The sequence below is a fragment of the Portunus trituberculatus genome, chromosome 36 (assembly GCF_017591435.1).
Source record: "Portunus trituberculatus isolate SZX2019 chromosome 36, ASM1759143v1, whole genome shotgun sequence".
Taxonomy (NCBI): Eukaryota; Metazoa; Arthropoda; class Malacostraca; order Decapoda; family Portunidae; genus Portunus; species Portunus trituberculatus.
Window position 1 is genome coordinate 3,416,725 of NC_059290.1, and position 15,000 is coordinate 3,431,724.

Sequence of the window (15,000 nt, forward strand, 5' to 3'; positions counted from 1 at the left end):
GTGTTGTCTGAGGATGAGTCTGTGCTGGTGACGGGCGATGATAAGGAGGCGAGGCTGTGGGACGTGGAGGGAGGACAAGGCGGGCCGACGGAAGCTATGGGGTCATTGAAGTGAGTGTTGTGATAGTGGTGGTGGGGGTATGTTGGGTGTTGTTGTTGTTGTTGTTGTTGTTGTTGTTGTTGTTGTTGTAGTGGTAGTAGTAGTAGTAAGACGATAACAACATAAAATGGTGGTGATACTTTAACAACTACTGCTACTGCTACTACTTCTTCTACATCTTCTAGTTCTGCTTCTACTACTACTACTACTACTACTACTACTACTACTACTACTACTACTAGTGCAAGTAGTAACTGAAATCTAATTTCTACCATCAAGATAACGGCCCGGATAGCTCAGTCGGTAGAGCGTTAGGCTTTTAACCTAACGGTCCAGGGTTCGAGTCCCTGTTCGGGCGAGTCTTTTCATGTCGGAAACAAATCTTGTCATGTTTAGTTAAGTTGAATAAGTCATTTGATGTCATTGTGAGTAAGAAAACATCTTGTATTATGAATATCAAGCAACGTATGAGGAAGCTGGACTGTTTTTAGTAAATTATATAAAATAGCTGACATATTTCTTTGTGGGTTATGAAACATCTTTAACTTTTAGTATGGAGCAGCGAAAACCACCGTTAACAGGTTTCGAGGTACCTATTTGTATGCATTCACTTGTTTTTTTTTGTTTTTTTATTTCTGTTTACCTGATATTTATTGATGCATCTTTTCTATCTGACAGCATTCAGTTATATCTTACATGTCAGTACCTACGTATTTACATTGTGCTTTACCTCCATATATAAACTCACAGGACTAATTGAAGTTACATTGTCTTTATACACATATTCTCTTTTCTTTTGCCACATCACACTAAGATCCATTAATTCACTCACTCCACGCACCCTTTAGACTTCCCTTCAGTGTTAGTCCCCCATTCAAAGACAAGGCACCAAGCTGGGTATTCAGAAACGCTTTGCTCTTACCACGACTATTTCCCAAGCCCACAGAGATACCACGACTATTTCCCAAGCCCACAGAGATACCACGACTATTTCCCAAGCCCACAGAGATACCACGACTATTTCCCAAGCCCACAGAGATACCACGACTATTTCCCAAGCCCACAGAGATACCACGACTATTTCCCAAGCCCACAGAGATACCAAGACTATTTCCTAAGCCCACAGAGATACCACGACTATTTCCCAAGCCCACAGAGATACCAAGACTATTTTCTAAGCCCACAGAGATACCACGACTATTTCCCAAGCCCACAGAGATACCAAGACTATTTTCTAAGCCCACAGAGATACCACGACTATTTCCCAAGCCCACAGAGATACCAAGACTATTTTCTAAGCCCACAGAGATACCACGACTATTTCCCAAGCCCACAGAGATACCACGACTATTTCCCAAGCCCACAGAGATACCACGACTATTTCCCAAGCCCACAGAGATACCACGACTATTTCCCAAGCCCACAGAGATACCACGACTATTTCCCAAGCCCACAGAGATACCAAGACTATTTTCTAAGCCCACAGAGATACCACGACTATTTCCCAAGCCCACAGAGATACCAAGACTATTTTCTAAGCCCACAGACTATTTCCCAAGCCCACAGAGATACCACGACTATTTCCCAAGCCCACAGAGATACCACGACTATTTCCCAAGCCCACAGAGATACCACGACTATTTCCCAAGCCCACAGAGATACCCACGACTATTTCCCAAGCCCACAGAGATACCACGACTATTTCCCAAGCCCACAGAGATACCACGACTATTTCCCAAGCCCACAGAGATACCACGACTATTTCCCAAGCCCACAGAGATACCACGACTATTTCCCAAGCCCACAGAGATACCACGACTATTTCCCAAGCCCACAGAGATACCACGACTATTTCCCAAGCCCACAGAGATACCACGACTATTTTCCCAGCCCACAGAGATACCACGACTATTTCCCAAGCCCACAGAGATACCACGACTATTTCCCAAGCCCACAGAGATACCACGACTATTTCCCAAGCCCACAGAGATACCACGACTATTTCCCAAGCCCACAGAGATACTACGACTATTTCCCAAGCCCACAGAGATACCACGACTATTTCCCAAGCCCACAGAGATACCACGACTATTTCCCAAGCCCACAGAGATACCAAGACTATTTCCCAAGCCCACAGAGATACCACGACTATTTCCCAAGCCCACAGAGATACCACGACTATTTCCCAAGCCCACAGAGATACCACGACTATTTCCCAAGCCCACAGAGATACCACGACTATTTCCCAAGCCCACAGAGATACCACGACTATTTCCCAAGCCCACAGAGATACCACGACTATTTCCCAAGCCCACAGAGATACCACGACTATTTCCCAAGCTCACAGAGATACCACGACTATTTCCCAAGCCCACAGAGATACCACGACTATTTCCCAAGCCCACAGAGATACCAAGACTATTTTCTAAGCCCACAGAGATACCACGACTATTTCCCAAGCCCACAGAGATACCAAGACTATTTTCTAAGCCCACAGAGATACCACGACTATTTCCCAAGCCCACAGAGATACCAAGACTATTTTCTAAGCCCACAGAGATACCACGACTATTTCCCAAGCCCACAGAGATACCACGACTATTTCCCAAGCCCACAGAGATACCACGACTATTTCCCAAGCCCACAGAGATACCACGACTATTTCCCAAGCCCACAGAGATACCACGACTATTTCCCAAGCCCACAGAGATACCGACTATTTCCCAAGCCCACAGAGATACCACGACTATTTCCCAAGCCCACAGAGATACCACGACTATTTCCCAAGCCCACAGAGATACCACGACTATTTCCCAGCCCACAGAGATACCACGACTATTTCCCAAGCCCACAGAGATACCACGACTATTTCCCAAGCCCACAGAGATACCACGACTATTTCCCAAGCCCACAGAGATACCACGACTATTTCCCAAGCCCACAGAGATACCACGACTATTTCCCAAGCCCACAGAGATACCACGACTATTTCCCAAGCCCACAGAGATACCACGACTATTTCCCAAGCCCACAGAGATACCACGACTATTTCCCAAGCCCACAGAGATACCACGACTATTTCCCAAGCCCACAGAGATACCAAGACTATTTCCCAAGCCCACAGAGATACCACGACTATTTCCCAAGCCCACAGAGATACCAAGACTATTTCCCAAGCCCACAGAGATACCACGACTATTTCCCAAGCCCACAGAGATACCACGACTATTTCCCAAGCCCACAGAGATACCACGACTATTTCCCAAGCCCACAGAGATACCACGACTATTTCCCAAGCCCACAGAGATACCACGACTATTTCCCAAGCCCACAGAGATACCACGACTATTTCCCAAGCCCACAGAGATACCACGACTATTTCCCAAGCCCACAGAGATACCACGACTATTTCCCAAGCCCACAGAGATACCAAGACTATTTCCCAAGCCCACAGAGATACCACGACTATTTCCCAAGCCCACAGAGATACCAAGACTATTTCCCAAGCCCACAGAGATACCACGACTATTTCCCAAGCCCACAGAGATACCACGACTATTTCCCAAGCCCACAGAGATACCACGACTATTTCCCAAGCCCACAGAGATACCACGACTATTTCCCAAGCCCACAGAGATACCACGACTATTTCCCAAGCCCACAGAGATACCAAGACTATTTTCTAAGCCCACAGAGATGACTGGCAGGGTTTTCAAAAGTGCTTCTCTAGTTAATAATGAGGAAATCTTGTCACTCTGCCTCTAGAACCGTAAAAACACCTTAAAAACTCGTGTAGATTTAAACAAAGTCTTTTGAGATAGTGGAGGTGAAGCGCTGAAGTGTTGAGAATATGGTTCCAGGAATATTGAGGACAGCAAGGAGTGGTAAAAGAAAAAAGTTATATTCCGAGGCTGATAAGAGGATGTATGGTGACGTAGTATTAAGGAGGAGTCTTGCGCGTCGCTATCGTTAATCTTTCCTGGAGTGTTTCATTGATAAGATAGAGAGCGAGTCTTTTGTCATAAGTGTTCGTGTAAGAAGCGAGAAGTTTGTTTAGTTTGTTCTTTGTGTTCCTTTGTGTCTACTACTACTACTACTACTACTACTACTACTACTACTACTACTACTATTGCTACTACTACTACTACTACTACTACTACTACTACTACTACTACTACTACTACCACTACACTATAACCCATCATAATCATCTACTTTCCCTCTCTTTATCCTCCTCCTTCTCCTCCTCCTCTTCATTCTCCTCCTTCTCATCCCTACATTTCTCACCACTGCTACCACCACCACCACCACCACCACGACCACCACGACCACTACCATCAATACTACAATTCAGAAACACTTGCCTCACATAACGACCATTTTCAGACCACAAAGCTAACTCACAGGGATCTCATTTCTACATCTCCTCTTAAACATGTAGAAATCTTGTTAATCTCCCATTTAAACCCCAATAAACCTGAAAAACACCATATAATTCTAACCAGAGTCTTCTTGGAGGTAGGAAAAGCGCGGGAGAGTTTCAGAGTATGGGTTTTGAGTTAGTGTTCCGTCCTCGTCTTTTCCCAGAGGACACACCAGCTACGTGACATCCGTGGACGTCTCTGGGGTGTACGTGGTGACGGGCTCCAGTGACTGCACCGTCAAGAAGTGGGACATGACCACGTGCGAGTGTTGCTTCACTTACGAAGGTGGGGAGAGAGAGTGGCGAGGCAGGAGAGGCAGGAAGAGGGAGGGAGGCAGGGAGAGGCAGGGAGATGCAAAGAGTGACAGGGAGAGGCAGAGAGAGGCAAAAAGTGGCAGGGAGAGGCAGGGAGAGACAGGGAGAGGCAGGGAGAGACAGGGAGAGGCAAAAAGTGGCAGGGAGAGTTAGGGAGAGGGAAGGAGAGGCAAAGAGAGACAGGGAGAGGCAGAGAGAGGCAGGAAGAGGCAGGAAAGGCAGGGAGAGGCAAAGAGTGATAGGGAGAGGCAGGAAGAGGGAGGGAGAGGCAGGGAGAAGCAGGGAGAGGGAGTGAGGGGCAGGGAGAGGCAGGGAGAGGTAGGGAGAGGCAGGGAGAGGGAGGGAAAGGCAAAAAGAGACAGGGAGAGGCAGGAAGAGGGAGGGAGGGCAGGGAGTGGGAGGGGAGAGGTAGGAACAGAGATGGGAGAGGTAATGGAGAGGAAGAGAGAGACAGGGAGAGCGAGGGAAAGGCAGGGAGAGGTAAAGGAGAGGCAGGGAGAGGCAGGGAAGTGGATGATGAGAAGTGGATGGGAGGAACGTAGTAGTGGTTGTTGTTGTTGGTGGTGTTGATGGTGGTGGTGGTGGTAGTGGTGGTGGTGGTGATGTAATATTAATAGTAGTGGTGGTAGTAGTAGTAGTAGTAGTAGTAGTAGTAGTAGTAGTGGTGGTGGTGGTGGTGGTGGTGTTAATAGTGTGTGTGTGTGTGTGTGTGTGTGTGTGTGTGTGTGTGTGTCCCAATAATTTCCTATCCTAAAAAAGAATTGATGAAATACATTTATATGAAACAAGAATACCCAATACTGCAACCATTTACATTTGAGCCTAACCTAATCTAACCTAACCTGATCAGAACACAACACTGCAGCCATTTTGAATTAGATAAACTTAACTTAATGAGGGCGAGTCATTAACAAAACAACTATTAATGATGAGACACACCTTCCCTTCCTCTCTCACCTGGACACCTTCCCTTCCTCTTCTCTAGTTTAACCCCTTCAGTACTGGGACACATTTTTACCTTGAGTTTGGGTATGATTAGACGATTTTATCAACATTAGGAAGGGTCTATGGAGCTCAGAAGATTAATGGCCAGAATCTTCACTAGTTAACCCCTATAGAAGTTCCTGAAACTGTATAAAATCACCAGATAATAAGCAGAATTGACATGAAATCTCGTCTTGGTGCAGAAGGGGTTAATCACCACAAATAGGAAATTCACATAAAAATCGGCATAATGTGAGGTTTGTTGTCTAAAAAGCATCATTCCTTCCTATTACTCCTCTCGTATACCTTGTCCTCTCACCTCGCAGGCCACAAGGGGAAGGTGATGCGGGTGATCTGCACAGGTGAATACATCATTAGCTCCTCCAGCGACAAGACCGCCAAAGTGTGGATTTTTGACACCTCGGATATCAAACCTGAGGCGAAGCAGAGGTGTTGTGTGCGCACTTTGGAGGTGTGTGTGTGTGTGTGTGTGTGTGTGTGTGTGTGCCAGCTGTGTTAATGAGAAAAGTGCATCAAGACAAACTTAATTATCAAATTCCCGTCTCGTCTCCCTTCCATTCTCTCTTCCAATGCATGTTTTGGGTGTGCTGCCTGTTAACTCTATTACTGCTGCTGCTACTACTACTACTGCTGCTGCTGCTACTACTACTACTACTACTACTACTACTAATAATAATAATAATAATAATAATAGTACTGCTACTACTACTGCTATCAAACCAATTTTTTTTTTACTACTACTACTACTACTACTACTGCCTGCGTTAGGGGCATACGATGGGCGTGCACCCGATCATCTACATCCCGGCGAAGGAGTCCAGCACGGGCGGCGAGAAGGCGAGGAAGGAAGAGTATGAGGAGAACAGTGAGGACGACATGAACGACGTGCTGAACGAGGAGTTGGTGGTGACCGGCAGTGCTGACAACACCGCTCGTCTCTGGGCCATCAGCACCGGGGACTGTTTGGTGGTGAGTCCTGCTCCTACTACCACTACTGCTACTACTACTACTACTACTACTACTACTACTACTACTACTACTACTACTACTACTACTATAATAATAATAATAATAATAATAATAATAATAATAATAATTCTTGTCCTTGTTTTTTCTCCTGTTCTTCGTCTTTTCTTTCTTTTCTACTACTATTACTACTACTACTACTATTACCACTACTGCTACTACTACTACTACTACTACTACTACTACTACTGTTATTGCTACTACTAAACTACTGCTACTGCTGTTACTACTACTACTACTACTACTACTACTACTACTACTACTACTACTACTACTAACACCACCATCACCACTAACACCACTGAAATAACTCTTCCTCCTCTTCCCCATCCTCCTCCTCCTCTTACTCCTCCTCCTCCACCTCTACCTCCTGCTCATCATCTTCCTCTTCCTCCTCCCCCCTATAGACGTACAGGGACCACCGCGCGGCTATCATGACCATGGCCACCGACAAGGAGGTCAGGATTCTCTTCACTGGCAGCGCTGACACCACTATACGCTCCTACGAGATCCGCACAGGCCGCCCACTCAAGGTAAGCAGGTGTTGGGGTGGGCGAGGCGTGGCTGGACTGGTGGCCGTCTTCAGAAATGCCTTCCCCTCTCATTACAGTTTTCCAATGCCACAGAGACAATTAGCTGGGTTATCAATACAGTTTCTCCTATCAATAAACTAGAAATCTTGTTATAGTCTATCACCAGAACCGTAAAAGGAGTCTTGAAAACGCCTTATTCTCTCACTAGGACAATTATCCAAGGCCACAGAGATAATTTCCCGGTTTTCCAAGACAGTTTCTTCTTATAATTTATTAGAAATCTTGCTAATCTATCACCAGAACCATAAAAAAACCATTCTTAACCCCTTCAGTACTGGGAGACATTATTTTACCTTGAGTTTGGAAATGATTAGACGATATCTTTTACATTAGGAAGAGTCTATTGAGGTCAAAAGATTAATGTCCACAGTCTTCACTATGTTAATCCTCACCTAAGTTTCTGAACCTGTGTAGAATCGCTAAATAGTAACCAGAATGAATATGGAAACGCGTCATGGTACTGAAGGGGTTAAAAACACGAGTATCTTCAACTGGAGCCTGTGAAAGCAGTGATGGTGAGAGAGCAGAGCGTTTCAGAATACGTACCTTGGTGTGGTGGTGGTGGTGGTGGTGGTGGTGAGTAGGTGATGGTGTGGTGGGTATTAGTGCCTCCTCTCTTTTCTTCCTTTTTTCCTGTTATTTCCCCATTCTTCTATTTTTATCGTTTATTCTTTCCTCCTCCGTTTTTCGTCTTATCTTGCGTTGCTCTTGTGTTTTTTTTCTGATAGAAGGAAGAAGGAGGAGGGAGAAGGAAAGGAAGGAAGACGGGAAATAGGAGGCATTGAGAGGAGGGGGAAAAACAAGAAGGAAAGAAAATAGATGAATAAGAAAGACGGCAAGGAAAAAAAAAGAAGATGGAGATGGAAAAAAAGATGATAATAATAAAAACATAAATAAACATCTTATACGTAGGAAGGAAAATAAAGTTAGATAAGAAAGACGCAAAGGAAAATGGAAAGATGAAGGAAATTGTGAAAAAAATAAAGAAATAAATAAAAAGAATAGAAAAATAAAGAAAAAATAAATAAAAGAATAGAAAATATTAAACATCTTATACATACATTCACGAAACGAGACAAACAGCATTTCATAATCCTGTATCTTTTATTCTATCACACGTATTGCATAACTTGACTCAGCTGCTTCCTGGCTCACTTTACAGCTGCGTCACTTCACCCAGCGCCTCCTGTCACCTGCTCACCCTCTCACCTGCCCTTACCTGTCCTCACCTGACCTTCGTATCTCATCTTCTTTTGTTGTTCCTATTTGGCAGTCCCCATCTCTCTCTCTCTCTCTCTGTTTGTGTCTGTCTCTGTCTCTGTCTCTGTCTGTTTCTCTCTCTCTCTCTCTCTCTCTCTCTCTCTCTCTCTCTCTCTCTCTCTCTCTCTCTTTTTGTGTGTGTTTATCCATTTATCTCCTAATCCTTCATTCTACTTCTTTATGTCTTGCTTCTCTGCACACACACACACACACACACACACACACACACACACACACACACACACACACACACACACACACACACACACACACACACACACACACACACACACTTTTACTACCTGTCCACATACTACTAATTACCTAAATCATCTCAGGTGTTCCGTGGCCACAACCATCCCGTGATCTGCATGTCCGTGGTAAACCAGCTGATGTACACAGGGGACACTGGAGGGACGGCCAAGTGCTGGGTGTGGCGCTACGGAGACAACACGTGTGACTACAAGGGACACAAGCACACGGTCACCTGTATCAAGTTTCATCAAGGGATAGGTGAGTGCTTGTTGCATCAGAGGGTGTTGGGAAGAGTGCGATAATTCTTCTTTTATCTTTTTTCTTTTCTTTTTCTTTTTTTTCTCTCTGTGTCTGTGTGTCTTTCTGTCTCTCTCTCTCTCTCTCTGCTGTTTGTCTTTCTTGCTGTCTTTGTGTCTCTGTGTGTCTCTTGCTCTCTCTCGCTCTCGTTCATGTTCTCTCTCTCTCTATCTCTCTCTCTCTCTCTCTCTCTCTCTCTCTCTCTCTCTCTCTCTCTCTCTCTCTCTCTCTCTCTCTCTCTCTCTCTCTCTCTCTCTTGTCTTGTTTTGTTTTGCTTTCTGTTTTGTGTTATTTTTCTGTTACTTTTTTCTTGTTTGTTTTGCTTTCTCTTCTTTTTTTCCTTTTTTCTTTTCTTTTTACTTTCTTTTCTTCTTTCTCTTTCTTTTCTCTTTTTCTTGTTTTAATGTTTTTTTCCTTTACTTTGTCTGTTTTCTTTTTTCTTTTCTTCTCTTTCTTACTTTCTCTTTCTTTTCTCTTTTCTTCGTTGTTTCTCTTTCCTTCTCCCTTTCCCGTTCTCTTTCTTGCCCATTTATCTTTCATTTCTTTTCGTTTCATTTTCCTTTTCTTTCATTTGTCTTTAATTTCTTTTTTTATATGCATAGAGAGATTAGCAGTTCATTCATTCACTCATCTATTCATTCAATCAATACAGGTGTTACTTTTCACCTCTGCGTTAGTGAAGGAAACTGTATGGAGTGTGTTATCTGGATGTTGATTTACTTTTGTCTTCATTTCTCTTCCTTTTTCCCATTTCTTGTCCCTTCTACTTCAGTACCATGACGCTTTTCCATATTCACTGTTTTCTCTTTATGCATGAGTAAAGCCAGCCAAGACTAACAAAATATTTAAAAAAGGGATCCACTTGAATGCTGGTTCCCTAAAATAAAAGTAAAGAGTTAGCCAAAATTAGGGAACATATCTTGATACCTCCCTCTTAAAAGTAGTCAAGTCTTACTATTTGGTGGTTTCATACAGCTTCAGAAACATATGTGGAAATTAAAATGGTGAAGACTGTGGCCATTAATCATCAGACCTCCATAGACCGTTCCTAATGTCAATAAAATGGTCTAATCTTACACAAATCTCTAGGTGAAAATGCCTCCCAGTATTGAAAGGGTTAAGTAACAAAGCCCACGTCCTCTGCAGTGTACACAGGCTGCGGAGATGGGGTGGTCAGGGTTTTCGACGCCAAGATGGGAGCTCTACGACAAGCCTTCAAGCGGGAGGAGAGTGAAGGCGCCGGGGCTGTGGTGGTGAACTGTCTGACGGTGTGCGGAGGCAAGCTCTACTCCGGCAGCCACGACGGGATAATGAGGGTGTGGGACGTGAGCTCCTGGTAAGAGAGAGAGAGAGAGAGAGAGAGAGAGAGAGAGAGAGAGAGAGAGAGAGAGAGAGAGAGAGAGATACAGAAAGACAGAAAGACAGAGGCAGAGACAAAGACAGAAAGAAGAGACAGAGACAGGCAAAGAGACAGAGACAGAAAGACAGACATAGACAGAGAGACAGAAACAGACAGAGACAGAGAGACAGAGAGACAGAGGCAGAGACAAAGACAGAAAGGAAGAGACAGGAGACAGGCAAAGAGGCAGAGAGATAGAGAATCAGGGACAGAAAGACAGAAAGAGACATAGACAGAGAGACAGAAACAGAGACAGAGAGGCAGTGAGACAGAGAGAGGAGGTGTTAAATATATGATGGTATGAAAACAGTAGCACAGTCAGACAATCCTCATAAAATCTGGGAGGAAAAACAAGAGAATGAAGAGTATGATCCATTAGTTCATTAGATCGAGTTGTGTTCACCTTGTTGTGCTCATCAAGTATCAAGGTTCGAGTAGTTTTTTGAGCGAGATTTATTTACCCTAGTTCCTAACAGTATTTCTCATTTCTCTACTTATTTTCTATGTGTTTCCCTCTTTGTATTGACATAGTTGTTGTTCTAATTACCTTGTGTTCTATCTTCAAACTTCCTCCGCGTCCTGTATCGAGTGTCTTTACCTGGTCTAGTGGAAGGTACCTGGGGGTGTTCCAATCTTAGTTTCCTTTTTACTGAATCAATTAGTTTGTCATATTTTTTTGTATTAATGACACTTGGTTTTGCAGCTTAGATGACAAAATAAAGCACACACACACACACACACACACACACACAATCTATGAAACTCACACGCACGCTCCTCTCTCTCTCTCTCTCTCTCTCTCTCTCTCTCTCTCTCTCTCTCTCTCTCTCTCTCTCTCGTAAATTATAATCTAAACAGGTAAATGAACAGGCATTCTTTAATCAGTACTTGTTCTGTGGCTTGTTAATGTAGCTAATTTTCTTTCTCTTCTCCTGTCTCCTCCTCCTCCTCCTCCTCCTCCTCCTTCTCCTCTTCCTACCCCTCCTCCTCTTCTTTCTCCTCCTCCTCCTCCTCCTCCTTCTCCCCACAGGGTCAATGGAGGGAAAAATGAGAAGGAAAAGGAAGCGTGAAGATTAAAAGTGAAGAAGGAAGAACATTAGAAGGTGTGAACTAACCCAGAACGGAAGAGGAATGATAGAAGAAAAGAAGATAAATTTGGGAATAGGAAAACAAAAGAGAATATAACACCAGAAAATGTAACAGAACGAAAGAGAACGTAAAAAAGGAAAAAAAGAAGAAAAAGAGAAATAAGAGAATGTGCAAGAGCAACAGAAGAATAGAAGAGAGAGGTGAATGGAAGAGATGGACCCCAAGAACCAGAGAACCAACGTCTCAAACTTCTGAGCAAACTTGGCAGGGACATTTGATTGGAGGTTGTAATGCAGGACGTGGAATTGATCAAGTCCCTCCTCAAAGAGAAGTGAGGGAGAAAACGATTCCGGTTTTATGGTAATCTTACTTAATTTTACGCCCTGCCTCGATGTAGCCTTTGTGAATTGTGATGCCTTCTCTCTTGCTTTCCTTGTCTTACTAATGGGTGTGACTTGAGTGGTGTTACTAATAGGGTACGTGATATGAATGATGGTTTTTAGTCTAGCATCTGAAGTCTTTTATCTTTATTTTTTTTTGTTTATTTAATCCCTTCAGTAGCAGAACACGTTTTCGTATTTATTCTCCTTACTATTTGGTGATTTTAAACAGCTTCAGAAACTTGTGACGGGATTAGAATAGTGAAGACTCAGGCCATTAATCTTCTGACATTCATAGACCCTTTCTAATGCCAATAAAATCATCTCATTTAACCAAAACTCAAGTTAGAAAAAAAATAGAAAATGCGTCCCAGTACTGAAGGGGTTAATCATGAAAGTGCTTGATTTATTGAAAGACTTTTTACATTAATAGTTTGTTGTATAGAAAAAACTTGTATAAAAAAACAAACATAGCACTGGAATTTACGATCATCTTTATTTCTATTTTTGCATTGTCTTATGAAGGAGATTTATATAAAGAAACTAAAAAGTGTGTTTACTCTAAAGTGGCTCCTGTGTCCAAAAAAACATCATGACCTAATTGATTTGATATGAATAATACTTGTTTTCGGTTGACCCACACACTCATCACAAGGACAGCTTACGGTTTTCCTCAAGCTCTGACAACCACGCATTCCTCCACGACACCAGTCAGATCGAGACGCAGGAGACAATTTAGAGTGGACAGACTATAGCGCGGTTTTATAATACACTTAGGTAGTTAATATCGTCTCTGTTGTGTTATGTAATTCTCACACTGTGTATTTCATTCAATTAGCGGGAGATTTGCTGTGATAGAGAGAAAGAGAGAGAGAGAGAGAGAGAGAGAGAGAGAGAGAGAGAGAGAGAGAGAGAGAGAGAGAGAAAATGTGTGTGTGTGTGTGTGTGTGTGTGTGTGTGTGTGTCTTGTGTATTCCTTTATGCTGTCTAAGGAACAAGTGACCTCGCAGTGTTGTCATTAAACTGTTCACTAACGCAACAGTTTCACAAGTGGCATGTGTTGTTTTTTAGCACTAACAACAGTCTCTATTTCCTCTTCTCTCTCTTCTCTCATTGATTTTTCTTCTACTCTTTCTCTCTTCTTGATGTTGATGTCCTTGTTGCTCATTTTCCTTTCCCATTTTCTTCAAACTTTCGTATCTTGCCTAAAAACTGTCCTCTTTTGATGTTGTTGTTCTTTTCTTCTCCCATTTTCTTCAGGCTTTCGTATTCTTGCCTAAAATTCTTCATAGTCAAAGGCACAAACTTCTAAAACATGTCCCGCGTGCGTGAATCACTTACTGTAACGTTTATTTCTCAAGTTCTTATGTTCTAATGATCGAGACCATAATGATTTTTTACCACGTGGGCTTTTCATGGGAATTTATGGGCTAAAGGAGATATTTTTTGGGGGGTACCTTCTATCTTTTAACTTTCCTCGCTTTTAATCCCTTCAGTACCATGCCGCCCTTTCTAATTCATTCTGGTTACTCTTCTGGTGATTTCAGACAGCTTGAGAAACATATGTCGGGGAATAAAATAGTAAAGATTCTGGCCATTAATCTTCTCACCTCCATAGACTCCTCCCAGTGCAAATAAAATCACCTAATCATACCCAAAAATCAAGGTAAAAATGCGTCTCACTATTGAAGGAGAGAATAATAAAGTGTGTACATGTGAAAAAAAATACTATGTGGTTTATTTACGTGTATGTTGTATGAGAGTAATTAAGGAAAAGAAAGATGAATATAGAGATGAAACAAGATACAGGACATTATTTACTACGAGCCTTACAAGAGAGAGAGAGAGAGAGAGAGAGAGAGAGAGAGAGAGAGAGAGAGAGAGAGAGAGAGAGAACGTACTGTAAAGTGAAACGAAGTGGAACAGAGCTGAGGATGATGACGGTGATGCTTAGGGAGGAGGAAGAGGAAGAGGAAGAGGAAGAGGAAGAGGAAGTGGGGAAGCGTGACAGTCTCAGTTGGCTTGTCTGTCACTAGGAGGCGTGGCGTGTTGCAATCAAGGAAGGTGGAGTGTCTTAAGTTTCCATATGAATCCTTTGCTTCCGTTTGTTGTAATGGTGGCTCAGTGGTCACGGCAGCAGCACACACACACACACACACACACACACCTCCGGATTCTGAAACACTTTTGCACTTCACCTCCATAATTTGAAGATGTTTTTACGGTTTCAGTAACAGATTAACAAGATTCCTTTATTACTGACTGGAGAAACACTCTTGAAAACCCTGCTAATGATCTCTCTAGCCTTGAAAAACAGTCATGATGAGAGAGAAATACGTTTTTTAAGGATGTTCTTACCGTTTTAATGACGGATCAACAAGATTCCTACATTACTAATAGGAGGAACACTCTTGAACCTGACCAATACTACCGTCTTCCACAATACATAGAAAATGAAGATAAGAAAAAAAAAAAATGTGGTAGCTGAGTTCCTAATACTAAAGCCTGTTAAAGTAATTGTGGTGAAGCTTCGAAGCAGTTAAGAATCCGGAACCCTGAAGCGAAACCATGGCAGTGAAAGACTTACGAGGGATAGAAGACGTAAAACAACGAGAAGGGAAGAAAAAAAATAGAAGCTTCCTTGAAAACCTGAATAATTTCCACTACCACCTGTTAGAAATAGTCGGAAATGAAGCTGCGAAACGTTAAAGAATCTGAAGCTTCGAAGCGAATTACGAGCCGAGCAATGCATGAAACAACGAGGAAAGAGAGATATAGATAGATAGACAGACAAATAAATAGATAAATAGATAGATAGATAGACAGATAGATAGATAGACAGATAGATAGATAGATAGA

General features: G+C 42.9%; 1 protein-coding gene and 1 non-coding gene across 2 annotated transcripts in view; both read left to right on the plus strand.

Moving 5' to 3' along the window:
* Positions 1 to 12,369, plus strand: part of LOC123513549 (WD repeat-containing protein 86-like) — a 14,402-nt gene extending 2,033 nt beyond the window's left edge. The window contains exons 2-9 of the mRNA XM_045270780.1: positions 1 to 110; positions 4,687 to 4,808; positions 6,148 to 6,293; positions 6,611 to 6,811; positions 7,276 to 7,401; positions 9,060 to 9,234; positions 10,420 to 10,609; positions 11,703 to 12,369. The exon at positions 1 to 110 is cut by the window's left edge and continues 97 nt beyond it. Coding sequence (XP_045126715.1) covers positions 1 to 110; positions 4,687 to 4,808; positions 6,148 to 6,293; positions 6,611 to 6,811; positions 7,276 to 7,401; positions 9,060 to 9,234; positions 10,420 to 10,609; positions 11,703 to 11,742 — 1,110 coding nt within the window. The 3' untranslated portion in view covers positions 11,743 to 12,369. The remainder of the gene's footprint in view (positions 111 to 4,686; positions 4,809 to 6,147; positions 6,294 to 6,610; positions 6,812 to 7,275; positions 7,402 to 9,059; positions 9,235 to 10,419; positions 10,610 to 11,702) is intronic.
* Positions 385 to 457, plus strand: Trnak-uuu. The gene has a single exon. It is a non-coding gene; the product is annotated as a tRNA-Lys (tRNA).
* Positions 12,370 to 15,000: the final 2,631 nt, after the last annotated feature.